At 37.2% G+C, this 27,962-nt stretch overlaps 1 protein-coding gene across 6 annotated transcripts in view; it reads right to left on the minus strand.

Annotated features, from left to right (window-relative positions):
* The window catches only part of MAP4K3 (mitogen-activated protein kinase kinase kinase kinase 3), a 209,286-nt gene that overhangs the window by 66,079 nt on the left and 115,245 nt on the right, over nucleotides 1-27,962 (minus strand). For all 6 annotated transcript variants that reach the window (XR_009248374.1, XR_009248373.1, XR_009248375.1 and 3 more), the window contains 10 exons: nucleotides 24,129-24,193; nucleotides 17,808-17,863; nucleotides 17,150-17,197; nucleotides 13,174-13,216; nucleotides 11,340-11,412; nucleotides 8,662-8,793; nucleotides 8,390-8,452; nucleotides 8,223-8,304; nucleotides 8,018-8,128; nucleotides 3,649-3,727 (listed from right to left, as the gene is read on the minus strand). Coding sequence is in view for 3 of the 6 variants with exons in the window: in XM_058683127.1 (XP_058539110.1) it covers nucleotides 3,649-3,727; nucleotides 8,018-8,128; nucleotides 8,223-8,304; nucleotides 8,390-8,452; nucleotides 8,662-8,793; nucleotides 11,340-11,412; nucleotides 13,174-13,216; nucleotides 17,150-17,197; nucleotides 17,808-17,863; nucleotides 24,129-24,193 (752 nt within the window). In the remaining 3 variants the exon portion in view is untranslated. The remainder of the gene's footprint in view (nucleotides 1-3,648; nucleotides 3,728-8,017; nucleotides 8,129-8,222; nucleotides 8,305-8,389; nucleotides 8,453-8,661; nucleotides 8,794-11,339; nucleotides 11,413-13,173; nucleotides 13,217-17,149; nucleotides 17,198-17,807; nucleotides 17,864-24,128; nucleotides 24,194-27,962) is intronic.

Below are 27,962 nucleotides of genomic sequence, written 5' to 3' on the forward strand. Positions count from 1 at the left end.
TCAACTAGTCAGAGCTTCAGCCAAAACAGTCATTCTCAATCAAGGTCAGGAAATGAGTGAAATTTTAAAGTATAATCATTTTTATAATTGTTTTTATTTTAGCTTAGTACGTATGATTTATTGTGAATGTTAATACCAGTTAAAAGAAACCATGAGATTTGAATATTTATCAATAGAAGGGATAAGTGAAAAAGGCTGGGAAAAACAGCCCTGTAAGACCTCCAGTTGTATAAGTATGTACATAGTTTACAGCTGTTACGGACCAGATATCAAATTCTGGCCCCTAGAGATGAGTAGGTTCTTCAGTAATGGGTTCCTCACCCCTGTCCACACATGATCACACATCAAAGATCATAAAATAACTCTTAGGTAAGGTATTAAAATATTTTAATATCTGCCTACCTTACCTTGATACAGGCCTATTGAACAGCTCTCACCTGTATTTGTCATCAAACAGCAAAGTTAAATCTGTGTAATAAATTTACACGAGGACAGTTTGTGCATCTATCTGTCTTGTGTTACTGTCACATGTGAACATACCTGCTTCCCCCCGCCAGAATAATCTGTATATTCTGTATATATATAATCTGTATAATCACTGAGTGCTGGGGAGCAGAGATGTTGTCTTAGACTAACTTTCCTAACAAGGACAAAATCTTAACTGTAGCAGGGCTCCTATACCCCTGTCCTCTGTGGGCAAAGTACTACTCTGTAGTCTGTGGGAATGCATTGTGGGGGGTGGGGTGGGGGGGAAACGGCGCAGCACAGTCCCTCTGGAGATTTATTCTTCATGCCTGTTCTCTTCAAACTCCCTCAAGTGATGTCAAGCTTCTGCCACAGAATCTTCCAGCTACTGTTCAAATAATTATTGGTCAACCATCCTAGGCTGCAGTGCTATTTATGATGTTCTTCATAATGTGAGAAAATCCTACTTATCTGTAACTAGCTGTCGATTGGTCTTGATCTGTTTCCTCTACCATCTCCTTGAACATATGTCAAGCCAGACACTGTAAATTTCTATTTTAATATCCAGATGAAAACTCCCTTTTAGCTTGAGACAGCTCCACTCCAACATTCCCACTTGCTGACCCTACACTAGCAATTATGGATCAAAACTAACCCTATTAAGGCAGACAGGAAGAGCCCTGGAATTATTTCCTAAAGCGAGTCTTTGCTTATTGTATTTAATGATATGAAGGCAGAGAGGATTCCTAAAAGGGAAAGAATAACACCCTTTCTGCACAGGAGTCAGTTTTCGTATATATGTTGCTTAAACACCATCTGGTTTCATAAAGAGAAAACCTTCGCTGCATGGAGAGACACCATGTAAATGTAAACATAAAACATTATCAGGAGGAACAACTGTATACAATTTTTAGAATAATTTTTCCAAAGCTTGTCTTTATAGACAACAGCATTAACTATTCTATATTCTATCATATCTCACATAAAGTCATAAAACATTCTAAGAAAGCAGATATTAGAACACTGTGAAAGATTTAAAAGCCTCAAATACCAAACTCACAAATTAACAAAGTGGTGGTTTTAATTCTGTTGCTACCTCAACGAGGGATATGACACCTCTTTTACTGGCAAATGGGGGAGAAGGGACCTGCTCCCACCAAAAGGAGGGCACATGAGAATCTCAGAAAAACTGGGGTATAGGCATCTAGTTTTAAACAGCATACACATGCATACGCAGTTACAAGCTGAGAGTCACAAATATAAATTTGTAAAGAATGATTCAGTAAGAACTGCACTTTGCAATAAAGAGTCTGATAACGTAATTTTTTAAAAGAACTGGGTAACAAGATAAAAGTACCTTAAATGAGATTTTCAACAGTACTGAATATACAAAGTTTTCTAAATGAACTACAAAGACTTCTCTGATCTCACCATCTGTATTATCAAAGAAAGGACAAAGACATCTTGTTAAGTATTTTTTTTAATTAAAAAAAAAAAAGGAAATTTTGCTCATATACTAAGGTTGTCATTTTTGGAGGGAAATCAGCAAGTTTAAACCATCTGGCTTCAGATGGAGCTTAAAGGTCACACAGGCAATTGCTGGCAAACAGAGCACCAAATCCCAGTCCTGGGCTTTTTGTACAATGCACGGTACTTTCTTTCAAGAGTTTCCTCCTTTTTTTTTTTTTAACGTTTATTTATTTTTGAGACAGAGAGAGACAGAGCATGAATAGGGGAGGGGCAGAGAGAGAGGGAGACACAGAATCTGAAACAGGCTCCAGGCTCTGAGCTGTCAGCACAGAGCCCGACGCGGGGCTCGAACTCACAGACTGTGAGATCGTGACCTGAGCCGAAGTCGGACGCTTAACCGACTGAGCCACCCAGGCGCCCCAAGAGTTTCCTCCTTTTTAAGAGTACTTCCAAGTAGCACCAGCACAAAGCTTTTCTAAGAACTTAATATACAGTGTATGGTCCAGCCAAAGTTTCAAAGGAAGTTTACAAAGGACTTGCAGTGTAAAAGCCACACAAGTGTGATGAGGCGGTTTCTGAGACGGAGCAGTCTTTGCGAAAGACCACAGGGCTGGAGGCTGAGGGATCCAGGGCTTGCTGTTAACCTGGAGTCTCCCTCCATCCCACAGGCAAATCTCTTCATCTCTGCATTTCTTTTGTTTTTTTCCTACTAAATGGTGTCTGCCACTACTTATTTATTAGCTTTTCAGACAAAGAGGTGGATTCATCTTGAAGTATGAAATGTATTATTATAATTAGCATTACTAATCTAGCCAAAAATTGGGAACAGCTTCTTTTCAGTAGTTATCTTTAAGTTACCACATAATTTCACTAAAGCCATTCTGGATTTTAGGTCCTTCAGGATAAATCTTTAATTCACAGAAAATTGTTATCACAGTGCCCGATTGCACTAAATTAGTATTCTGAGTCATAGAGAATTAATGCTTCCAAAAAGAAAAACGAAGTTCAGGCACTATTATTGCAGATTCCTGCTGGCAGAGTTCATCACTGATGAGCTGACAGCACCAGATTCCCTGTGAATGAAAGGTCTGTCTCGGTGGGCCCATAACTCGCTCGTGTACATAAGAATTACCCAGAGGGCTGTTTTTAAAAGACAGATTCCTGGGCTGACCCAAGACCTAGTGAATCAGAATCTGTGGAAAAGTGGGGCTTGGAACCTAGTTTTAAAGGTGTTCAGGACACTCAGACGCTAAGCCAGTTTGCAGATCTCTATCTCTCCTTGCTACTCAAAGTGTGGTCCTGGAACCATGAGCATCTCCATAACCTGGGAGCTTGTGAGAAGTAAAGAACCTCACTCCCACAGCAGATCCACTGAATCAGAAACCACTTCAACAAGCTCTCGAGGTGAGCTGTGCACACCTATCGGTTTAAGAAGCAGTGCCTCAATTACTTCTGTCCTGCCTGGTTGAGGGATTTTATTCCTCCTCCCAAACAGTAACAACATGAATACATCCCCTCTCTTGCCACAGAAAATTCCCCAGGAATAAAGTAAGTAAAAAATTTTCACTGCCTTAATTAAACTCTACCTTTAAAAAGATTTACTAAGAAAGACTATTTGGAAAAAAATGAAACAAAAGTAATTGTTAACTAAATTACAACCTGAAATCTTATTTCTCATTGTTAAATTATGAACTGTGTAAAGTATATACTTACAGTTTATCTCCGAGCGGGTTTTTTCTTCTCTTACATTTCTACTTGTTGAGTGAATTCTATGTGGTACAGCAACAAGAGGCTAGGAAAAGACCAAAATCAATGATAATGTGGCATTTGATAATCAAGTCACAGTCTGGTCCACAAAATTACCCAAATGTGAAAGAAATACCCCATTTTATGCAAACACGGGACAAAATATAATGATTCTGTGGTTATTTTTTACAAAGGAGGCAACCAGCAACTGGGAGCTTCTAAGATTATGGATATATTTTATCCACAGCAGGTTCCCAATAAACGTTCTTTGAAATAAATAGAAATAAATATCCAAAACTGAGTATTTCAATAATTCAACAGCTGTTCAAAAGCTGCAGCTTTCCTTGTTGCAGAAGAGGATACTGTGATTTAAAAAAATCTGCCTCAAGTTCTTCTATCAAAAAAAAATGGGGTGAATAAAATGAAACGATGCTAAAGGCATTAAAAATTTATGGTCCTTTTACTTTAGTAAGCATAATTTTTTCCCCCTTCATGTTTCTTCTTGTAGGAACAGCACTCTATTTTCTTTCCTTTTACTGTATTAAAAGCTCTGTGTATTGCCACTTCCAGAGAGAAACATTCAATCACAGACATCCCTCCAACCATATGGAGTACGAGGGGCCTTATCTGAGAAGCTTCTGCAGCTTCCGCCCATACACTTGAAGGTCTCACCTTAAGAGGTGATGCCAGCATCTATTTCACGTACCAAATAGGTTTTTTTTCTGTGTGTGGAACGCTTCCCTTGAAGTTATTACCTTTGAAGGAGACACACTCGTAGATATATCTTCGTGAAAAATGTAATTCATTAACATTTAAGTTCAAATTAGCAGATTCAAAAGGCAGATCAAGAACAGGACCCAAGTCAACTATTCTCATATTGGGGCGTCTCAGGAAATAAAACCTTATGAATCTAAAAGACCCCAAACACTGAAATACTGATAGTAGTCAAACAGCAGCAAAAGCCATTTCAAAACTGAAGTATTTAAACTTTACGTGTCCACAGTGGTTTGCAGTTTTACAAAGTGCTTTCGTACACCTCAGCTCATTCTGTCCTCAAACTACACTTGTGAACCAAGTACTATTCTTCATTTTATAGATGAGAACACGGAGACTCAAAATTCGGGCACTCAGCTAATTAGACGCAGAGCCGGAAAAGAACAAACCCCGTACTTCTGATAATAATATATAGGAGCAAAAACAAACAAGCAAGCAAAAACAGGTATCCCGTCAGGCTAGTCACACAGACTGCTATTACCAGTGAACATGAATAAAACCTGTGACTGCCTAGGAGAACAGTTTTACTTTCCCAGCTTAAACGGTGTAACTGTAAAATTATTAAATCTCAGAATGCTGAACAGAGTAAATGGGTTAACATGTCGAAGAAAACTATATTAAGTATAATGTGCAGCACCTTTCTAAAAAACTACATGGGAATCCAAAATAAAAAAGTCAAACTTCCTTCCAACAGTGTAGGATAGATAATACATTTTAGACACTGTAGAATTAGCAGATGTGCTCAATGTTTTCAAGAGTATTCAGCCTTCACACAACATGCACAGTATCACAGCAAATCCTGAAATGCAAGTTAGATACATGTCACTCAAATTATGAGTGGGAACGCAGCCCTTAGCAATTTCTACACCATCACTTTGCAAGATCACTTTGCAAGTAGTAAGATTATGAATTTCTCTGGGAAAAGTTTTATCTTAAACATGATGAGAAGAAAAGTTCTCCCCCCACAACCTACAATTATAATACGAACAACGCAGACTTCACAAGAAAGATGAATTTCTTTCTCCACTACATGAGAAAACTTCAGAAGCATCTTCGTTCCACAGACTGCTTCTGTATTTGGCTTATTATTTCTCCTGTTTAAGTACATTTTCAAAAGGACTTCGTAATTCAGTGTGACGAGTGTACAGGACATGCGAAGAGACAACGAGGTGGCATTCAGTGCACTGAGAAGTCACAGGCAGTCCTTGCCTTGCAGTCTCAGGATGCACGAATTTCAGTCACCATGAATTAGTTAAATGACACCAGTCCCCCATAACATGGTTCAAATATCAGTCAGCAGTATATTAATTGTATAGATACTCTACAATCGTATAATATTTGGTATATTAATATCTTATTAACATTCAGTACATGAATTGTAACTGTATAATGTACAAACTTCACTGCAAGCTCTCTATTCAGGCCACAAATCACCACGTGACAAACAGACGCACGTCACATTCAGTGACAAATCACCCTTGTCTGTGACTGCTCACTGAGCACCTGTCAGCTCGTGCACAGACGGCAGAGTGGGTAGTTGTGTTCCCTCTGGTCTCCCAGTGAGGATACACTCATGTGACATTTTAACAAAAACTGGTAGCTGAAAGAGGGAATTAGCCAACAAAGATGAAAGTGCTGTAAAGAAATAAAGAGTGTGAAGTCTGGATCATGCTGGAAATAAAATTTGAACGTAACATGTAAGTGGAGTTCTAGGAAGAAACAGATGACGGTAAGAGCGTGGACCCGGCTGCCGCTCACGAGCCAATAGACGCACAGCCAGAGAACTCGGTGAAGGTGAACTTACTGGTATAAGGGAAGAAAGCGGTTCTGATAAAAAAGAGGAAGATGCTCCCGAAGAAGTGGCATCCACAAAAAATTTCACATCACGGGAATACGAATACGGAGATATTTCATGCATTGGAAGTACAAAGGAAAAGAATGTTGGAAACTGACCCGAACTTAGAAAGGGAGTAGGACAGTTCACCAAGGCACAAAAAAGATACTTGCTCCGTGTCACAGAATTATGACAGGAAGGCAAGCACTGTGCAATCTACTTAGTAAGTAGACTACTTGAGAATCAATCTATGCAAGTTTTTTTGTAAAAAAACAAAACACGTTAATTCTCACTGGTTCTAATATTTTAAATAACAGTGCAGTAAGTAAATATTAGTCTTAATTACTTTTTCACTTCCTTATACATTTAAAACTGACAGAGAATTTTTAATGTTCTTACAAAAAATTTTCAAAGTCACAGAACAACTGTCACTTTCCCACTGATTATTAAGATCACTTTGCAGGGTGTCTTGGCTACCAGGGTCATTTTTATAGTCCCACATTACCATGCAAATTGAATAAGCATAACAATAAAACAAGTTTTCCCTACTATAATTATAAGATCAATAGTAACACTTTACGTTCCTTAAGTTTTATGTTTCCAAACTCCTTTCCAGACTTTGAACAAAAGGACAGATAGCTTTTTTAATTACAGCTGTATAATGATGGCAAGCTAGAACAATGGTGAATTGACAGAAAGGTTCTGACTTAACACAATACACAACCATCCTTCCAACCACTGAGAGCTATCATTCCCTCAGTATCAAGAAATTTACACCATTTTAAGTATCTTCCATAAAGCCAGTCATCAGGGTCAAGGGTATCCATCTCAAGTTATATATCCAATAACAAAATTCTGCCATGTCACATTTACCAAGTTTCTCTTAGGTGTCACAATTATTAGCTGGGCTAGGAATGTTAAGTATGCCAACAGAAAAGAAGCTTCCTTTGATATCAATCCTTCTATCATATTAGTTATTTTATTCTCTAACAACTACACTGGCTCATTTAAAAAAAATTTTTTTTAACGTTTATTTTATTTTTGAGACAGAGAAAGACAGAGCATGAATGGGGGAGGATCAGAGAGAGGGAGATACAGAATCTGAAACAGGATCCAGGCTCTGAGCTGTCAGCACAGAGCCTGACGTGGGGCTCGAACTCATGGATCACGAGATCATGACCTGAGCTGAAGTCGGATGCTTAACCGATTGAGCCACCCAGGCACCCCAACACTGGCTCATTTTAAAACATTCCCATAGTGGATAATTAAGGTTTTAGTCACCAACAAAATCAATCCTATACTTTCTACTAACCACTAATAATTCATGAGGTACTGTAGCAGGATTGTTTTTAAGAGGAAAACTGAACAGAAATTTTGAATGTATTCTAACATCTGACTTAGGTACTTCCTGTCTGCACTCTCTCTTTTAAAGTGGACGATTTATTTGGCAACTTCATCCAAAATGACTACTCTGAAATAACTACAGTAATTTCACCAAGTGGATTAGATGATTGTGCCTTTGCCATTTTCAGAAAACAGTCACCCACACGAAGCCAGTAAGAAAAATCCAACACATGACTTCCCTAGGAGAGACCAATTCAAAGAGTTCATTATTCCCTCACGAGTTTATTATTTAAACCAGACCCAGAATCGTAAAATATTGCTTCTGAGATGCACACACATACATACATATATGTTATATGTATACTTGGTAAAAACAGTTCCTACCTCAGGATCATCATCATCAAAATCATGGTAGGTGGAATGATCTGGATTATTCACTTTATCTAACAGTTCGATTGCCAAAGACCGTGTCAAAGGTTGTGTGACAAAAGGGTGCTATAAAAATAATATAGAACAGAACACTCATTAGAAATATGATTGGATGACATTTTACCTTTTGAGAAAAAGATATTTCAGGGAACAATAATACCTGTAGTAACTTCTCAGCAGTAGGTCTTTTCTTTGGATTTTTGGTGAGTGCCATTTTTACGAAATGATGAAAACTATTTGACCTAAGAAATTTTGAAAATTAAGACTTTTAAATTTGAATTCTTGTTTTGGTCATGATTATAAAGTAAATAACACAAAAATACTTACCATTTCATTTTATCTTTTAGTTTAGGAGGCTGAAAATTACTTTTTGTCATTAGAAATAATGCTCTGAAAAATCAACAACAAATTGTTACACAGCATTTTAAGCTTTTATATTTTAATATATAATATAAATAATTCCATTACTATTAAATAATTCTATTACAATTACTAAGATAGAGCAAGACTCAGACTAGTATTTACGATGTAATACGTACTGGAGGTGAGAGGATCACCCTTAATTTAAGCACAGAACTCTTCAATTATGACACACTGACCTCATTGGGTGCAAGTCGAACATAGGCGGCTGAAGCTCCGCAAGTTCTATGGCAGTGATTCCCACAGCCCAGAGGTCACACAGCTGGTTGTAACCCCCTTTCCTCTCAACAGCTGCGACTTCTGGAGCCATCCTGAAGGAAATATTGCAGGGAAAAAAAAAACTGCAAAACTTGTGTTTACTGTATTTTCTTCCATCTTCCCACCAGAGGCACTTGGAACTATCCCTTTCTAAGCTGAGGCCTATTTAGGCCTTGATATCTGAAAAATAAGTATGCAGTATTTTAAAGATCTCTGTCGAGATCTTGATCCCTTAAAAGACCCTCCATCCCAAGACCCTACTGGTGATTCCTTGGTTACTTTGCTATACTTATAAAGGTTTATAAAACTTGACATTTATAGTACAGCAACATAACCCAAATTTGTCCACACCTTAATCTCTTTTCTCTGTACAATGTAGAATTTTACAGAGAAATAACATCTTGCAATAAATGATCTATAATTTTTAGCTCTTACCCGTTTGTACCAGTGAACTGCAATCTGGCCTCTGTTTTCATATGACCAAAACTACTTACTGGGGCATTAATAATCTTCATTTAGTATTTAGCTCATACTTACTATAAATTTAACTGGCAGTTTTTCAGCTTTATTTTAAAGGTGGAAGTTATAAAAATGAGTGTCTGCTTTTTAAAACTGTATTTATTTAGAGGAAAATTACCCAAATTTAGTTTTAACTTTCCTATATAGTCTTATTCCAATTGTAGCTCTATAAATTTTTATTTGACTGATTTAAATTATATTTTCAAATATAAAAGTTTTTAAATTCTAAACAACGGTTTTGAAAATAACCAACTCTTACATATCAAAAGAATGATTTTAATAAGTAACTTTACAAATACACACTTGTCCTCCTATTATGATTTTAGGGAAGTCAAGTAAAGTGGTGAAGTTAAAAATACACACACACACACACACACACACACACACACACACACACCCCTTCTGACTTTCAAAATGCTTCCTCTTAAAATCTTTCTAATCTTAAAGTACTTCTTAAAAATATTCGAACTGTCATAACAAAAGTGAATTTTAAAGTATGTCAGTTATTACTTTACTGATGGTTGGAATCTTCCAGCTTACTGGTACAAGTGCACTAGCAGAGAAGGAAAATGCATAAAGCTGATATGCCCCACCTGCCGTGCGAGGAGACGTTCTCCACTCCTCTATAAATACACAAGTGAAAGACCCCAGCTAGTGCTTCTACTCCTGCCAGCTAGGCTGTATGCTTATACAGTCAACTGAGTTCATCTTTGAACCTCTTTATTCATTATATTATATACGTTATTATATAATATTATAAATATGCAATTTAATTAAATGTTATAAAAAAACTGATTTGTTAGCAGGTTAAAAAGGTAAGTTATGAAAATTAAAGTGAATGCTTACAAAAAAGCTTGTTAAAGCCAAGTTTCTAAAGACAAAACCAAAAAACCTAAAAAATTATGTTGAGGATATGACAACTCTAAAAGACTACGAAGGCTACAGAATGCATAATTCCATTTGTAGGACATTCAGGGAAAAGGCAGAAATCAGACTGAGTGCTGCCAGAGGCTAGGGATGAAGGGACAGAATTTACTAAAGGGGGCAAAAGAACACTTCCTTGGGTGTTGGAAACCTATCTTTTATATTGAGTATAGTGCTATTTCTCACCACCAAAGCATACAAGTCTCTCAACACTGGGAGACTTGCACACCTAGTAAGGCTAAATCTATACCTCATAGACCTGACTTAAAAAAAAAAGGCACATGCTTTGTATGTCCAAGTTCTTTAGAACTAAAGATTGCGCTTTAGAGAAACACAACCTGGAAAATGTAGTTGATGTATTATGGGTATAGTTTACATTATTTAGATATAACTCTAATTAGAGAGCCACTCAAAGAAAAGGTCTTGGTCTTATGGCAGGAAAGGAAAAAGGAAAAAGGAAAGAAGGAAGAAAAAGAAAAGAAACAAAGAGAAAGAAGAGAAAGTAAAAAAGAAAAAGACACTCATAAGCCTGAAATTAAAAGGTTTAACGTACATCTGTGTTAATTTTGAGATTTGCCATTCAACAGATGTTTCTGATTAACTGAGGAACTGCCAACCTTAGTCACTCTGGACAAGACATTCCATTCTGTTCTACATCCCTAGAGTTCATGTGGGAAAGACATGATATATATATATATAGAGAGAGAGAGATGAAGACAGAGTGTGTTCCAAAAATTTACTTTGCCTAATTCACAATTTCCCACGTTCTGAAGACAGTTTCACTCTCTTGTGGGTAATAACATTAGAGTTTTTAATCTCTGAAGCTGCAGTTGGAGATCAGTAATCATCAACAAACATTTACTAAATATGTATAGAAACCATGCTGGACCCTACAGAGCAAGCGAGAGTTCCTTTATAGCAAGGTTCCCAAAAGCCATTAACAATCTTTCTAGAGCTTCTTCCACTTAATGAACATGGTAAAATATTCTTTGGCTGTGTATCCACAAGTGTACCCGCCTACACTGCTTAAGCTCTTGATGATCTTCTTAATTTGTTTTAGTCTTAAAATTTTTGACCAGTGTATGTTTTCAATAAATGCTGTATTCAATAATGACAGAAAAACAAAATGTTAAATTATCAATTAAAATACAATTACCAATATGGTGTACCAATGAAAGATTTCCGTTTGGCAATTGTAGCTGTAATCTGTGCAGATACTCCAAAATCAGCTATTAAAAAAAGAAGAAACATTTAGCGAAGAAAACTGAGGGAAGGTAAAATGATTTACAGTAACATGAGAAGAAACGTTTAACAATTATTTTCATTAAACTAATTTCACAGAAACAAGATATTCTTAAACATCACATTAAACTTTTTTAACTTTTATGGGTTAGCACTAAAATATCACTAAGTAGTCAGGGTGTATTACAGCCAAATAGATTCTCATATATCCCTGCATGAATCAGATGAAAACAAAAGTCAATGATTTTGATAAGAAAGAGAGAGCTGAGAAAATTTAACCCGCCAGACTTAATAATATTATAATTTCAAATTCTCAGGACCTGAAATTCAAGGAATATCACTGGAAGGGACCTTACATAGTCATATATTCCATTCACTTCCTGCCATACTCATGATGACTGACATCAAACAAACCAAGAATCTACTGGCAAATCTGCCTAGCCTGAAAAGACACCCAAACAGAATGTTCCCCAAAATCTTACCTTAGCAATACCTTCTAATCCCAACACCAATCACTAGGAAATTTGTTTTTATGCAGGACTTGTTGCTATTCTTTAAGTATGTTGAGGTCTAAATATTTTCTAGTTTTTTAACGGTCATTTCTAAATCCTTATCAACCAACATTTTATATATAGGATTTCTGTCAGTAAGGCACATAATATTAACACAAAATATTAAACTGGTGATAGAAACTGTTCACTAAGACATCAATAGTTAGATAAATGCTTTTTTCATCTTTAGAGGTAGCTCAGCAAAATTTTATTATGTAAGTTAATTATCAGATACTTTTATATCTGATCAGTCCTACTGTAGGCTATAATTCAAAATAGTTTTATCCATGCTTTTATAAAATAAATGTTTTTTGAATTCTGATTTGTCTTATAGTAATATATAATCTGAAATAACTTTTCTATTTATTAAACTCTTCATTTAATACCTAACATCCATGATTCTGTTTATAAAAACTACTATACTATGCATGTTCCGAGTCTCAAACTTTCAAATTAAGTTATTATTTAGGTTTGGAACTCTATTTTAGTCATAACCAAATGTTATAAAAGGTACAGTTTGAAATAAAGCAACATCCAGCATCTAAATTACATCCTTATATTAGTAATATTGGTGGTTTTTTTGGTTTTTTTTTTTTTTTTTTTTTTTTTTTGAGAGAGAGAGAGAGAGAGAGAGAGAGAACAAGTGGGGAAGGGGCAGAGGGAGAGGGAGACAGAGAATCCCAAGCAGGCTCCGCACTGTCAGTACAGAGCTCGATGTGGGGCTGGGTCCCACGACTGTTGGGATCATGACCCGAGCTGAATCAAGAGTCTGACTCTTAACCAACTGAGCCACCTAGGCACCCCGACTATATTTAGTTTTAAATGCTAACGTAAAGGATGTAGGATTTTTGGTGTTATTGATTTTTTGGCTTTTGTTTGTTTACCCTGTTTTTTGGTTACAAGGCAATTGTGTACAAATTTCTTACTAAAAGTCACATTCCTCAGGTTACAGGTGAAAGAATTCCTGAAGAATTACTATTTTGCCATATCTTTACAACAAATCTGTCATATGTGAAGGGCGGACTCTATCCCCATGTAGGAGAAAAGGGAACAGAAACAGGTTACATATGCCCCACAAACAGATTTCCACCTAAAAATACACAGATGCTGAGGGAAAAACTAATCTTACAGAGGCAAATAAAACTTCCTATGCTCTGGAATAAATTTGCTCAAATGACAAAATTTTAATTTACTTACCCAATTTTACATGACCATTATCCGTTAACAGAATGTTAGCTCCCTTCAAAGCGAGAACATTTTAGTTAAAGTAAGAAACTTTTTATCAGACAGCACATATAATTGATCAAATATACGTACATAAAATGATCACAAGTGGCAGCCTTAGACCTAGAAATACTTAAAATTTAAAGTATGCCCAATTAAAGTGTTAAATTATTATATTTGCAGGAAAACTTAGGGTCTTTTAAGACAATTTGACTATTCTTATAAAATGTTCTACCTTGCAAAACGCTGCTATTAACACAATATGAATGTTATTATGAAAATGATGTATTAGTTTTCATCTGTTATATTCTTACTGATCAAACATTGTGACTGCCCTAAAACATGACCTAATACTGGCATTTTCAATTTCTGTATTACATCTTAAACGTGTTACTTCCTGTTCTAGGAGTTCATCATCAGTTGAACCACTGCTGGTGCATAAGACTGAACCTTGCTGCTTACTCATGAGGCTGTCTATCTTAACGTGTTTGCCCACAGTTGAGGACCACCCAGAATATAAACAACTAGCCACAGGCCCACCGGATTAAAATGTCACCTGGCTGCATGACTGTGAGATAACAATAATACACTGGTTTCTACCCCCGGTTCCTAGCCCAGTTCTCCTGAAAGCCCTGTAATTTCCTAAGTGACAAGAGCCCTAGGAGCATCTTTTGTTCTAGTATATGCTCGCAGACCCTGGTTCTTGATGCAGTGCTCCTGAAACCTTTGTAATTTCAGGGGTCACAGAGTAGTGTCTTCTGTTCTAATGGAGCAACTCTCGGTAGGCTCCTGGATGGCGGCTGATCACTGGAAAGACCAAGCCATGACTAGAACTTCAGAATTTTCAGCGCTGCCCCCATTCTCTTGAGAAGGGAGAAGAGCCAAAAATGGAGTTAATGACTGATCACGCCTACATGAGGAAGCCTCCATAAAATCTCAATGGTAGGGGGTTTGGAGAGTTTTCGGGTTGAATTACACATAGAGGCACTGGGAGAGGGGTGTGTCTGGAGAATGCATGGAAGCTCCATGCCCCTTCCCACACACCTGGCCCTACACACCTCTCCCATCTGGATATTCATCTGTATCCTTTATCATATCCTTTAATAAGCTGGTAAACATAAATAATTCCCTGAGTTCTGAGAGCCACACTAACAAATTAACTGAACTCAAGGAGGGGGTCTTTGGAACCTCCAATCTATACAGTCATTTGCTCAGAAGCACAGCTGATAAACTGGGCTTGAACCAGTATCTGGTGTGTGTGTGTGTTGGGGGAAGGGACAGTCTCATGGGGCTGAGACCTTATCTGTGGGATCTGATGCTCTCTCCAAGTAGACAGTGTCAGAATTGAGTTAAATTGTAGGACACCCAGCTGGTATCACACTGGGGAAAAACCTGCAGACATTTGGTAACCACCAGGGTCAGAATGAAGTGTTCTGTGTGAGTAGTAAAGAAGCCTCAGGAAAGAAGCATACAGTCGGAAAGAACTGGGTTTTTCCCCCACACAGAAAGGGAAAAAAACCTCAGTTTTTCCCATTTCAATGTTAGTAGCATTTTGGCCACCTCTACTTCCTGATCTGAGCTCCAAAAAAGACGATAAAACCACTACATCTTCAATAAGCCCAAAGGTATAGAGACTTTCTAAATTTTATTTTTTGCCTTTTCTGTAACTTTTAAATGAGCAAGCAAAAGTAAGCAGGCTAAATCTTTAGTCCAAGGTGCCAACAATCATGTAATTATAGGGTAACAGGAAAAGCATTAGGAAACTGGCCCCACCCAAAAAAGAGGAAGCCATAAAGAAGACTGTACCCCCTGATATTACTGGGAATAATGGGAGAAACAAGAAAAAGAAGGGAGAAGGGACTACAGCAGGGATTTTAATTTGATCTAAGCCCCAGCTATCTAGATGTCTGCCACGGTCCTCAGTTTGGTCTTTGCCCAGCTCCAGACTAATTTTCCTAAATTACAGTTTATATCATACTACGTGCATCTATGGCCTCTGATGCTCCCCTCTTCCTTCCATCCTTCCATCTCTCTCTCCTTGAGCAATCAGGTACTATTTTATGTTCTAGGGTTATAGTAATAAATGAGAATAAGCTCCATCTCTCATGAAGTTTACAGTGAATAGGAGAGAAAGAAAATCTAAAAATACATGCACACATGAATGAATGAATGAATGAATGAATGAACGAACCAACAAATGATTCAAAGCCAGGAAGAGGGAAGTACTCTAAACCCAAGTAAAGCAGGAAGAGAAGGCCTTTCTAAGGCAGTGATGTCTGAGCAGAGATCTAGATGAAGTGAGGGTGCAGAGGCATGCCAAAATCTGGGAGAAACACATTCCAGGAAGAGGGCACAGCAAATACAAAGTCTTGGTGCCAGAATGAGTCAACATACTCCAAAAACAGCAAGCTCAGTGTGGCTGGAACAAAATGAGTAAAATGGAGAGGAGTATGAGATGAAGTCAGAGAGAAAAGCTAGGGCCAGATCATGTAACACCTTACAGGCAATGGTAAAAAACAAACAAACAAACAAACAAAAAAACCAACCAAAAACAAACATCTGGATGTTATACTGAGAAACGGGATGGTGGTTTATAAGCAGAAGAGTGACAAGCTCTGATTTAAAAAGATCACTCTGGTTGCAAGGTGGAGAAGGGACTGCAGAAACACACAAGAACAGGAACAGGGAGACTGGTTAGAAGGCTGCTGCAGAAGTGCAGGTATTAACAGACCGATGGCTTAGACCAGGGTAGAAATAGTGGTGATGGTCACACTCTCCCCAGCTGGGCTCAAACTCTGAAGTTCAGCACACAATTCCTCCTGGAATCGAGCACAAAACCATCCGGCTATCCCCATCATATGTTCTCTTCTCTTTGATAATATGGCACAGCTTTTACATTCCCTAAAACGACCCCACACTTTCTGACGTCTTCATTTTTGCTTACATTGTTTCCTCTGCTTGGAAGGCACTCCAACCTCCATTTCCGACACAAATTTATCAGTCTTTCCAGATCATCTATGTGCTGATGACACAGTGCTTTTAATGCACTCATGTTATACTTCTCCCTATGAACTCCAAAGCTCTTTGCTTAGGTCTTAAATGGCTTATGAAAAACACTTAAAGTAAAGGATCTCAGCAGATGATCTGAGAGTTCACTGAAATTTCATGCAAAATATGAAGGCATATGCATGAGGACATTTTCTGAAAAGAGAGTCCGTGGCTTTCATTAGAGACTCAAAGAACAACATGATTAAGAAAAAAAAATATTAAGAACCTTTATGCCAGAGAAAACCTCAGAAAATAAAAGGGGGAGAGAAATAGGAGAAAAGACGAATGAGGAAGAAGGTAAAAGAAAAATAAATGAAAGAAAAGAACTAAGTTGGGGAGATGGCAGTATCTTTAGAAAGAACCTCAGGAAGCCCTGCCCAAGCACCCTGGTTTACCGCGGAGCTGACCCCAGCACACCCAGTGCACCTGCTCTCCTCTGCCAGTTAAATCAGATCATCAGAAGATGTTACAATTGAATTTATCCATTTTGAAACATTATTAATGATAGTTCCTTAAGACTACCAAAGTTTTCTAAAATATTCAAAGTATGAAATGTTGTAAAAACCCTAACTTGATGGAAGCTAAGGACTTAATTTGCAATTTACAAATAAATAACTAGAGATAAGCTAATATGGGTTATTATAACACTAATCCATAAATGTATGCTTTAAACAGGTGAATTTTGTGGCAAGTGAATCACATCTCAACAAAGTGAATTGTATCTCAATAAAGCTACTTTAAAAAAGTAATAAAATTCTTAAAAGTATCACTTAATTTTATTACAGTAACATATTTCAGGTAAGAAATTCATCAGATAGACTAAGACAATTTTGCTCAACAGTTTGGTCCGAGTATTTAAAAAATGAAGAGAGGGCCATTAGGTTAAACTTATGATGTATACCTTTATATCTCTGTGCATTTTTCCTTTACTGTGAAGATAGTATAATCCCTGGAGTTTCAAGAAAGAAAAAGAAAAAAAAAAAAAAAAACAACAGAAAATTAACAAGACTTTATTTATTACAGAGAATACTTTGGGATTTAAAGTGATCAACTGAGTAGCAGTTTCTGTTTTTTATTTACTCATCACAGATAATCTAGCAGTAATCATTAATTTATTTTACTGAAATAGCCTAAAAGAAGAATCAAGAAAATGAAAAAGGCAAAGTTCTGTTGGAAACACTAATTTTCTTAAGACAATACTTTCCACTAAACTCTGCAAATAGCTTGAAATAACTTTTAAAAAGCATAAATGCAATTAGTATTAAAATGAGCTTCAATTCCCATAAGAGTGCTTAGTTTTTAAGCCTTTCTTTGGTATTAAGAGAAGTATAAAAATACGAAACAACAAATTCACAGCACTTAAATTTGAGGAGGTCATACTGTCACACTGAGGCTTTATAGTGCTTATCTGCAAATAAAATTTGAGTCTACTAGACAATTAAAATGTGTTAATATACAAGAATTTACCAAATTAGATGTTCAATCCTTACTTTACTTAACAGACAATGCACAATAATTAAACAGTCTAATAAAAAATGTTAAATCAGCACTGGATTTACCTGTAGTGTTTCTCTGCTAACATATGCAATTTGCAGTTCTGACAGAGGTCCCGTTACTATAAGAGAAGAAAATTTATATTAATGAAATTAGTCAAAGCATGTTTTTCAGTAAATGGCAAAGTTTTTACAAGTTCCACTAAGCAGTAGCCTTAATACACCTAAAAAACTGTACTAAAACATAAGCTCCATCAGGGCAACATTTTTTAAACCTGGTTTTTTCAGTGTTGTATCTCCAGTGTTCAGAACGGTGCCTGGCAGGGGAAAGCTGCAAACAAATGTTGTGGAATGAATAAAAGACTGAAATACTCTCTGAAATTAATTATATTTTCATGTTTGTACCTTGCTGATCAATATTACCTCTTAAATGTTAAAAGAAATAAATCATGGCCTAGAGGTTTAGCTAGTTTCTTTTTTAATGTTTATTTATCTTGAGAGAGGAGAGTGTGCACACATAACCTGGGAAGAAGCGGAGAGAGAGGGAGACAGAGTCCCTATCTATGCTGACAGCACATTAATATATGATCATAAACATATATATAAACATAATATATGTTCATAAAGATGCAATCAATAGACAAGTTTGGAAAGTAAAGGTCTCTTCCTTACCCAAACTATTACTCAATAATACTCAATAATTACTCAATATCAATAGTTTGGCCTAAGGTCTACCAGACAATCTTATAAAGAGACATTTTAAATAATGTATGTTATGCATCTCACACAAGATTATGAACGGAATCATGTTACATATACAATTCTGAAACCTGCCCTTTTCACTTACCACAGACACCTTTCCATATCAATACATGTAACTTAAATCATATTATTTAAATAATATTTCTCTGTGTGCATCTATCCACTACTGAACACATTTAAGTAGTTTTCTCTTTTTCACTACTAAATCACTTTAGAATAAAGAAATACATTAGATGGGAGAGACTATTCTAAGAATGGAACTAAATGCCAGTGGTGGAATCTTTTGCTAGATAGTAATCCCATATTTACCCAAACTTAACAACTTTGTAAAAATGTTTACTTTGGAGTACTTGTGGTATTTCACAATTGTGGAAGAGAGAAATGTATTTCACTTAGATTCTACTGGAGCGCCTGGGTTAAGCATATGACTCTTGATTTGGCTCAGGTCATGATCTCACAGTTTGTGAGGTCAAGCCCCTGTGTTGGGCTCTGTGCTGATAGTGCAAAGCCTGCTTAGGATTCTCTCTCTCCTTTTCTCTCTCTCCCTTACTGCCCTTCTCCTTCTTGTGCTCTCTTTCTCTCTCAAAATGAATGGATAAACACACACACACACAAAGTTTCCATTGAGGACAAGTCTGGGTCTGAGTGTCTGAAGACAAGCCATCCATAGAACTAATTCTAATGGTTTGTAAGCCCACTCTCATTCAGTAAGATGGGCATCCTTTAGATTTGTTTCCACAGTATGGCAAACAATCTGAATACCCTGAAAATAACACCTACAAATGACAGAAAAGAGTATTTTAAATAATCTTTTAAATGCCTAGCTAAGTTTGTTAACAGTAAGAGACTTTCCCAGGAACCAAAAACAAAGAGGAAATGAAAATCAGAATGGTAAAAATGTGAAATATTCTAGCCGTCTCTAAGGGAAAGGCCAATCTTGGTAAGCTGGGGCGTTGATTTTATCCCCTACAGGAACACAGAAGAAAAGGCCATAGGTCTGTAGAGGCAGAGTTAAAACAAATATCCCCACATAACCAGAACCCTCGAAGGACTACATCCTCATTTTAAAAGGGTAGCCAAGCACAAGGAGAAGACTCAGGATTTTGTGCCATGGCCTGGGATCTGGATAGGGGAAAATATCTTCTCCTGATGCTGTCACCATAGGCTTCTTGGTCATTCACGTTCAGGGTTCAGATACACTGGATACACTGACGTCTTGGGGTCACAGGAAAAAACCCACTGTGGAAGGATACACTCTCAAAAGCCACGTATAATTCCCACTGACGATGATCTCAGAACTCAAAATTATTAAATAAATGAGAAAGCAATTCGCCATAACTGACATGAAAAACTGTGGAAAATTGTTAACAATATTAAACAGAAATGAAAATGCTCAATAAATAGAGGAGAAAATGCATTATGCTGGAACAATAAAAGGTTCTAATGTTAGTTCTTCAAAGAAAAAGTAAACAAATGGAGAGGAAAAAACTCATGAAAAAATGTAAATTCAAAATGTATCCCCCCCCACACACCTGTGGTGGTTTAAAATATGTCCAAGAATTCTTTGATATTTCCCCCTCAAGAGTTGGAACTTAGTTCCCTTCCTGAGTATGGGCTGGACAGAAACGACTTGCTTCTGAAGAACAAAATATGGCAGAAGGGCCAGCATATGACTTCTGCCACTCCATCATAAAAGGCTGTGTGGCCTCCTCTTGCTCTCTGGAATCACTTGCTCTGGGGCGAGGGTGGGGTGGGGAGGGGGGTAGCCAGCCACCATATTGTGAAGACACTCAAGCTGTCCCATGGCTAGATCCACAGAGCAAAAAACTGAGACCTGCCAACAGCCATCAAGGAACTGAAGCTTTCTGTCAACAACCACATTAAGTGAAACCACTTGACAGTAAATTCTCCAGCCCTGGTCAAGCCTGGATAACTGCAGTCCCAGCTAACAGCAATGCTGCAGCTTTATGAGAGAATCTGAGCTGGACTCGCCCAATTAAGCCATTCTTGAATTCCTGACCCTCAGAAACTGTGACACAATATTTGCTGTTTTAAGCTGCCAAATTTGGGGATCATTTGTTATACAGCAATAGAGAACTAATACAGTTCTCTCTTTTAAGATTTAAATTTAAAAAATCATATAGAGTGATGGAATTAAGAGCCGTAAAACAAAATATAAAAATTGGTTTAATGATACTTTAGAAAGCCGAAATAAAAGAGGGAAAAAAGCAGGCTTTACCCAAAAAAGGGCAAGTTCTTTACAAATTTTGCAAGACAGATCAAAATATGGTTTGTAGATACCTATAAAAAAAAGCAAAACCCCACAAGCATTAGGGTTATTAGAAAAGAAGAACTTTCTCTTTTACTAGATAAGGTAACCCAAGTTATTACACTACTCCCACAGAAGGACAATGTGATAAAAGAGAGAGGAGAGAAGAGAAAGAGAAATACAGGTTTATGTCTTATGTGGCCGTGTAAGCAGAGAGCGCTGCAGACTACTCAAAGAGGAGTACACACATCTCCATGAGGAGGTCATTTGGTAGAAGTCAGGGTGCAGTCAAGAGTGAACAGAGAGACAGGGTCTGGGGTTCTTTGTATAACCATGTAAATCCCTCGCATGTACATTTGAGAATACTCAGGGCATCGCAAACAATCATTTCTCCCATTGACCCAGTTGCTGATCAGTTTAAATGAATCAATATTAACAAATCCATATTACTTTGTTACTTCCAACGTTTGGCTGAAATGGAAATGACAACAATCACGACAAAACTATTTCCTCTTTATAAACTGGTCCTCTTACTTCTTCCTGAAGAAAGCAGAAGCAGATGCCTAAGACCATGCATACATATTATCTGGTGGAACTACTTGACAATTTGAGAAAGGCTTAAGAAAGGGACGCTTAAAACTAAGGTCATAAAAGAATGAATGAAAAATTACAAGAGAATAAGACACAAATATAAAATGAAGGGAGGGGCGCCCGGCTGGCTCAGTAGGTTGAGCGTCTAACTTCAGCTCAGGTCATGATCTCACGGTTCCCAAGTTCGAGCCCGGTGTCGGGCTCTGTGCAGACAGCTCAGAGCCTGGAGCCTGCTTTAGATTCCGTGTCTCCCTTCCTCTCTGCCCCTCCCCTGCTCATATTCTGTCTCTCAAAAATAAATAAAAACGTTAAAAAATTTTTGTAAATGAAGGAGACTTGAAATAGAACGAAGTAATTTCTAGAAATGAAAAATACAGTCACCAAAAATTAAAACCTTATGCATGTACTAATCACAGCTGTAAAATCCATATACTACAGGAGGGTTATGAGTATCCTCAGTGCTCTACTGAAGGATTAAACAGTGCAAAATACAAGGCTGAGTTTAAGAGACACAGAGAAGATTTAATGTATATCTAATTGAAATTTTAAAGGAGAGATCAGAGAGACTGAGGTAGAAAATATTTTTGAAGAGAGAATTACTGATAATTGTCCAGGCTTGATGAATAAGTGAAATCCTCTGAGGTAAGCACTTTAAGACCTATGCAAAAAAAGGAAATGTAAATCCATATTTAGATACTAAAAACACCATAAATTAAGAGAAAAAAAATCTTAAAACCAATTAGAAAAAGGTTGCCTGAAAAGGATCAATGTATAGTGACAGAAGAAGATACTATAGAAAAACTATAAAAGCTAGAAGACAATGCTGACAGCAAATATCTGTCTATGCCTCTTACACGACAAGTGAAGGGTAAGGGTCAAACACTGAGAGTTCAACCACTAGAAGACCTAGTACAGAACTTTAGGATGAAGGAAATTAAATGAGTAAGTATGAGAAAAAATAGACAAATTAGTCCAAATTAAGACAACAAAAAGGGAAATAGCTTTGTGACTTCGGAAGAAATCACAAGCTTCCAGAAATACTGTGTGTTCTACAATGCAAAATAATGCCACATACATCTCACTTTTCACTGAATCTTTGAAATCAAAATGTCATTAATAAAAAGGTTTCTCACATATAAAGAACAGTTGTACTTAATACAAAATATACTCAGAAAAGAAAGAACTTTTCATAAAGCAGAAATGTTCTCATGTTCTTCCATCTGGCTTTCAAGTCTCTCCATATCTGACCCCATCCCCCAAATACACCCCCCACACCAATAAGAGTGATGTTACCTGTCACACCTTCACATCACCATACTGCTGTTTCACCTCTTAGAATGTACTTGCACCTCTTCTTTCTACCCAAAGTTTATGCATCAATTGAAAACCCATTTTCCTCATTAAGCCTTCAAAAACAATTCCAGAAAATCTATCATTTCCTTTTTCCTATTCCAACTGTAGTTAGCAGTACTTTAAAATACTATTACGTCAATCTTTATGGTAAAAGTAAAATCTATACCAAGAAGATACAGTAAAGTGAAGTGAGATGGAGACAGTAAAATTCCTACCCAAATAGTCTTTTAACATCTGTTTTATTACATTCAGCCTTCAAAATTACTTAAGAGGCCCTAACGGGAAAATCTGAGCCAAAATCCCATATAAAGAAAAATGCAAACCTTTTCCAAAATATTTTCTCATAAAATTGGCATCTGACTTATTAAGACATTACTTTACATTAATCTTTAAAAAGCACATCTCTAGTAAAAGAATAAACTCTGCAGCTTGTGACAATAACCCATTAACAGAAACAGAACAGGACAGGGAGAGAAAGAAAAGACAGTAAACGCTGTTATTTTACTTTACAAGTCTTTCTTACATACTCCACTGAAATCTCAATAAAAAAGTTTTAATAATTTTTAAACATTTTTATTAATGTTTATTTATTTCTGAGAGACAGAGACAGAATGCGAATGTGGGAGGTGCAGAGAGAGAGGGAGACACAGAATCCAAAGGAGGCTCCAGGCTCTGAGCTGTTAGCACAAAGCCTGACATGGGGCTCGAACTCACCAACAGTGAGATCATGACCTGAGCTGAAGTCGGACGCTTAACCAACTGAGCCACGAAGGCACTCCAAAAAGTTTTAATAATTTTTAATACCCCAGAATCTAGTATTTTTAAAAAGTAAACAATTTAATTGATGCTTCTTGAATACACAAGAGCAAATCAATGATCTTTGTATTAATACCACGCGTGTATTAACTAGATATTCTTTTGGCTTAGCGTTAACCATTAAGGCCTTTTTTATGTTTTTTTACAAGCTTGAGTTTGAAATTTTGTTTATTTATTTTGAGAGAGAGAGAGAGAGATAGCATGAGCAGGGGAGTGGCTGAGCGAGGGAGAGAGAGCATTCCAAGCAGGCTCCACACTGTCAGTGCAGAGCCCCATGCAGGGCTCGATCCCACGAACTATGAGATCATGGCCTGAGCCGAAATCCAGAGTTGGATACTTAACCAACTGAACCACCCAGGCCCCCTGAAACTATATATAATATGTCTTCTTTAGAAATAGCAACGAATTCAACTGCATATAATTTTGTAACTTATAAAGCAAATGCTCCTTTCATCCATATATATCTTACATTCTTTTATATATCTAAATACTAATAAAACATTAGTTTTCTCTCCTGAAAACATTAATGCTTTAATATAATAACTATATTTTAAGAAACTCTACTTAATCTCTATAAAACATAACTTTTGTCTTACCATGATAAATATCCTGTAAAGAGCCACCTCCACAAAACTCCATGCATATCCAAAGTTTATCTCGCCTATAAAGAGAATATAAACATGTATCACATTTTCATGATGAAAATGATCTGAGGTAACAAGTATTTTAAGGTTGTATGCTATAACCTTGAAAAACCACATAAATTCAACGTGCTAAGAAAAAAAGCTAGTTAATCTCTATGAGTAAAAGAATTAATATAATGTGTTGTTATAATTCAATCCAAGGTTTTAACCCTTAAAATAGACCATTTGTAGGATATAAAAATGTCAGACACATCCAAACGAAATTCCCTCTAGTTAAAAACTTTCCCTCCCCCTCCCAGTTTACCTACCTACCCCAAGACAGTATTATAGAAGTTAAATGTTAATTAAAATGCTCAGACCAAAAACTATGTAGAAGATTCATCACAGAATGGCAATACATCTCAAAGCATATCACATTAATAGTGCTATCATCAACAAAACAGACAAAATGCAAATTTTACCATCACATCTAGTAAACAAAGGTCTTTCCAAAACAATCTGTTAAAATTTATCACTTACCTGTCTTTACATAGCATTTCCCTCTCACACTCAATTAAGATATCATAATCACAGTCACAAGAGAAATAATTAGCAAAGATTTAATAGCTTATTCCTTGTTCAATCATTCACAACTTCATCTCAAAATGTACCAGGAAATATACTATTCTCAGGGGGCAGAGATGGAATAGAAAGTCTCTGAACCCAGCAAGCTCAGTTGAACACAGAAGATTCTACTTTAACATGTCTGTCTCTCTCCCCACTGCATTCACAGTGCTTAGAAGAGCCAGCAAATGAGTATTTCATAAATGAATGAATACAAGAGTGACTGAAAAAAATAAACAAATTGATTAGATCAAGAGTCAGCAACTCTGGCCAGTGGGCCGAATCTAGCCTACTGTCTGATTTGTACAGCCCAGGAACTAAGAATGGTTTATGTGTATACACACACACATCTATATGTATGTATATGAATATATGTGTGTATATATATGTGCGTGTTTTAATTTAAATTCAAGTTAGTTAACATACAGCGCAGTCTTAGCTTCAGGAGTAGAAACCAGTGATTCATCTCTTACATATGACAGACACCCAGTACTCATCCCAACATATGCCCTCCTTAATGCCCATCACCCATTTAACCCATCCCCCACCCACCTCTCCTCCAGCAACCCTCAGTTTGTTCTCTGTATTTAAGAGTCTCCTATGGTTTGCCTCCCTCTCCGTTTTTATCTTATTTTTCCTCCCCTTCCCCTATGTTCATCTGTTAAGTTTCTCAAATTCCACATGAGTGAAATCATGTATTTGTCTTCCCATGACTTATTTCGCTTAGCATAATACACTCTACTTCCATCCATGCTGTTGCAAATGGCAAGATTTCATTTTTTGATGGCCAAGTAATATTCCTGTGTGTGTGTGTGTGTGTGTGTGTGTGTGTGTGTGTGTGTGTACACACAAACATCTTCTTTATCCATTCATCAGCCAATGGACATTTGGCCTCTTTCCATACTTTGGCTACTGTTGACAGCACTGCCATAAACATTGGGGTGCATGTGCTCCTTCAAATAGGCATTTTTGTAGCCTTTGGATAAATACCTATTGGTGCAATGCTGGGTCGTAGGGTAGTTCTACTTTTAATTTTTTGAGGAACCTCCACACTGTTTTCCAGAATGGCTGCACCAGTTTGCATTTCCACCAACAGTGCAAAAGGGTTTCCCTTTCTCCTCATCCTCGCCAACATCTGATGTTGCCTGAGTTGTTAACGTTAGCCATTCTGACAACTGTGAGGTGGTATCTCATTGTGATTTTGATTTGTATTTGCCTGCTGATGAGTGATGTTGAGCATCTTTTCATGTATCTGTTAGCCACCTGGATGTCCTCTTTGGAAAAGTGTCAATTCCTGAATTTTGCCCATTTCCTCATTGGATTATTTGGTGTTGAGTTTGCTAAGTTCTTTATAGATTTTGGATACTAACCCTTTATACGATATGTCATTTGCAAATATCTTCTCCCATTCTGTTGGTTGCCTTTTAGTTTTGTTGGCTGTTTTCTATGCTGTGCAGAAGCTTTTTATCTTGATGAGGTCCCAATAGTTCATTTTTGCTTTTATTTCCCTTGCCTCTGGAGACATGTCAAGTAAGAAGTTGCTATGGCCGAAGTCAAAGAGGTTGCTGCCTGTTTTCTTCTGTAGGATTTTGATGGTTTCTTGTCTCACATTTAGGTCTTTCATCCATTTTGAATTAATTTTTGTGTTACGGGTAAGAAAGTGGTCTAGTTTTATTCTTCGGCATGTCGCTGTCCAGTTCTTCGAGTACCATTTGCTGAAGAGACTGTCTTTTTTCCATTGGATACTCTTTACTGCTTCGGTTTTTATATTTTTAAATGGATGGGGGCAAAAATCAAAAGAAGAATTTTTCTTGACACATGACAATTATACAAAGTTCAAATTTTAGTGTCCATATAAAGTTTGATTGAAACACAGTGACACTCACTTATGGCTACTTTTGTACTAAAGCAGCGTAATTGAGTAGCTGTGACAGAGAAACAGACAAAGCCTAAAATATCTACCATATGGTTCTTTACAGAAAAGGTGTGCTGATCCCTGGATTAGACTGTAATTTGATTAAGTACACAATCCAGGCATGAATAACATTCTGTGAGAACCCAGAGGTAAGAATATCTAGGAAAGTCAAGGGAAATTTTAGGGAGGAGATATCATTTGTTGTGTCTTGAAGTTAAAGTAGGAATTCATCACCGAGAGACAAGGAAGGGGCCTGCTCAGAGAATGAAAATTTGAAAGAAAGACTATGGGTAATTTAATGTGAATCAAACGCAGACTACCTGAAGAGACAATGGCAGGAAAGGAAGCTAGAATAGGTGGGGTGACACTAAAACAATGCTTGGTTTATAAACTCCTCAGTTCAGTTACCTTCATCTGGATGGTCTCTACTTTGTCAGTGTCTTTTAAAATGTAGCATCCAGAATCAAGTACTATTCTAAGTGTTGCATAAAAAGTGGAGTTGCCGGGGCGCCTGGGTGGCTCAGCTGGTTGAGTGTCTGACTTCGGCTCAGGTCACAATCTCATGGTTCGTGGGTTTCAGCCCTGTGTTGGGCTCTGTGCTGACAGCTCAGAGCCTGGAGCCTGTTTCAGATTCTGTCTCCCCCTCTCTCTGCCCTGACCCCACCCGTGCTCTGTCTCTAAAATAAATAAACATTAAAAAAGTGGAGTTGTTATCACACATAGATCACACATGGTGGTGGTGAGAAATTAACCAGACCTACAAGGAGAGTGGACTTGGTTGAGTACGATGCACCATGCAGCATGTAACAGGGAACACAAGGATTCGAGCATGAACATCAGTACACAGTGAAAAAAATACCATGATTTTAGAGGCAAAGCTGACATAGTGAGGACCAGAAGAAGAAATCTGAAGTCACTCTAGTATCTAAAATTCACAGGTGGTCCACAGACCAATGAAACTGAGGCATGACAGTGGATGGTAAAGTATGAGCTAGCTGCCCAGTGGTCTGGTTTTACTAATTATCAGAACACATGCCCGGGGCTGGCAGATGGATGTCTTATCCAAAAGGATGAAGGCATTTATGGCTGGTGATTGCTACACAGGGAGAAGTCTAATTACCCTTGAGAATCAACAATTATCTCCTTTATTTGAACACTTATATTTCTATTAACTGGGCTAAAGGCTATCTTCAGGTTCTTAGCAACTGCTCTAAAACCTCTGATTTTCAGTTTGAAGTTAACTAAAACCTCTGGATCTTTTTCATGTT

This window comes from Neofelis nebulosa, chromosome 9 (assembly GCF_028018385.1).
Source record: "Neofelis nebulosa isolate mNeoNeb1 chromosome 9, mNeoNeb1.pri, whole genome shotgun sequence".
Taxonomy (NCBI): domain Eukaryota; kingdom Metazoa; phylum Chordata; class Mammalia; order Carnivora; family Felidae; genus Neofelis; species Neofelis nebulosa.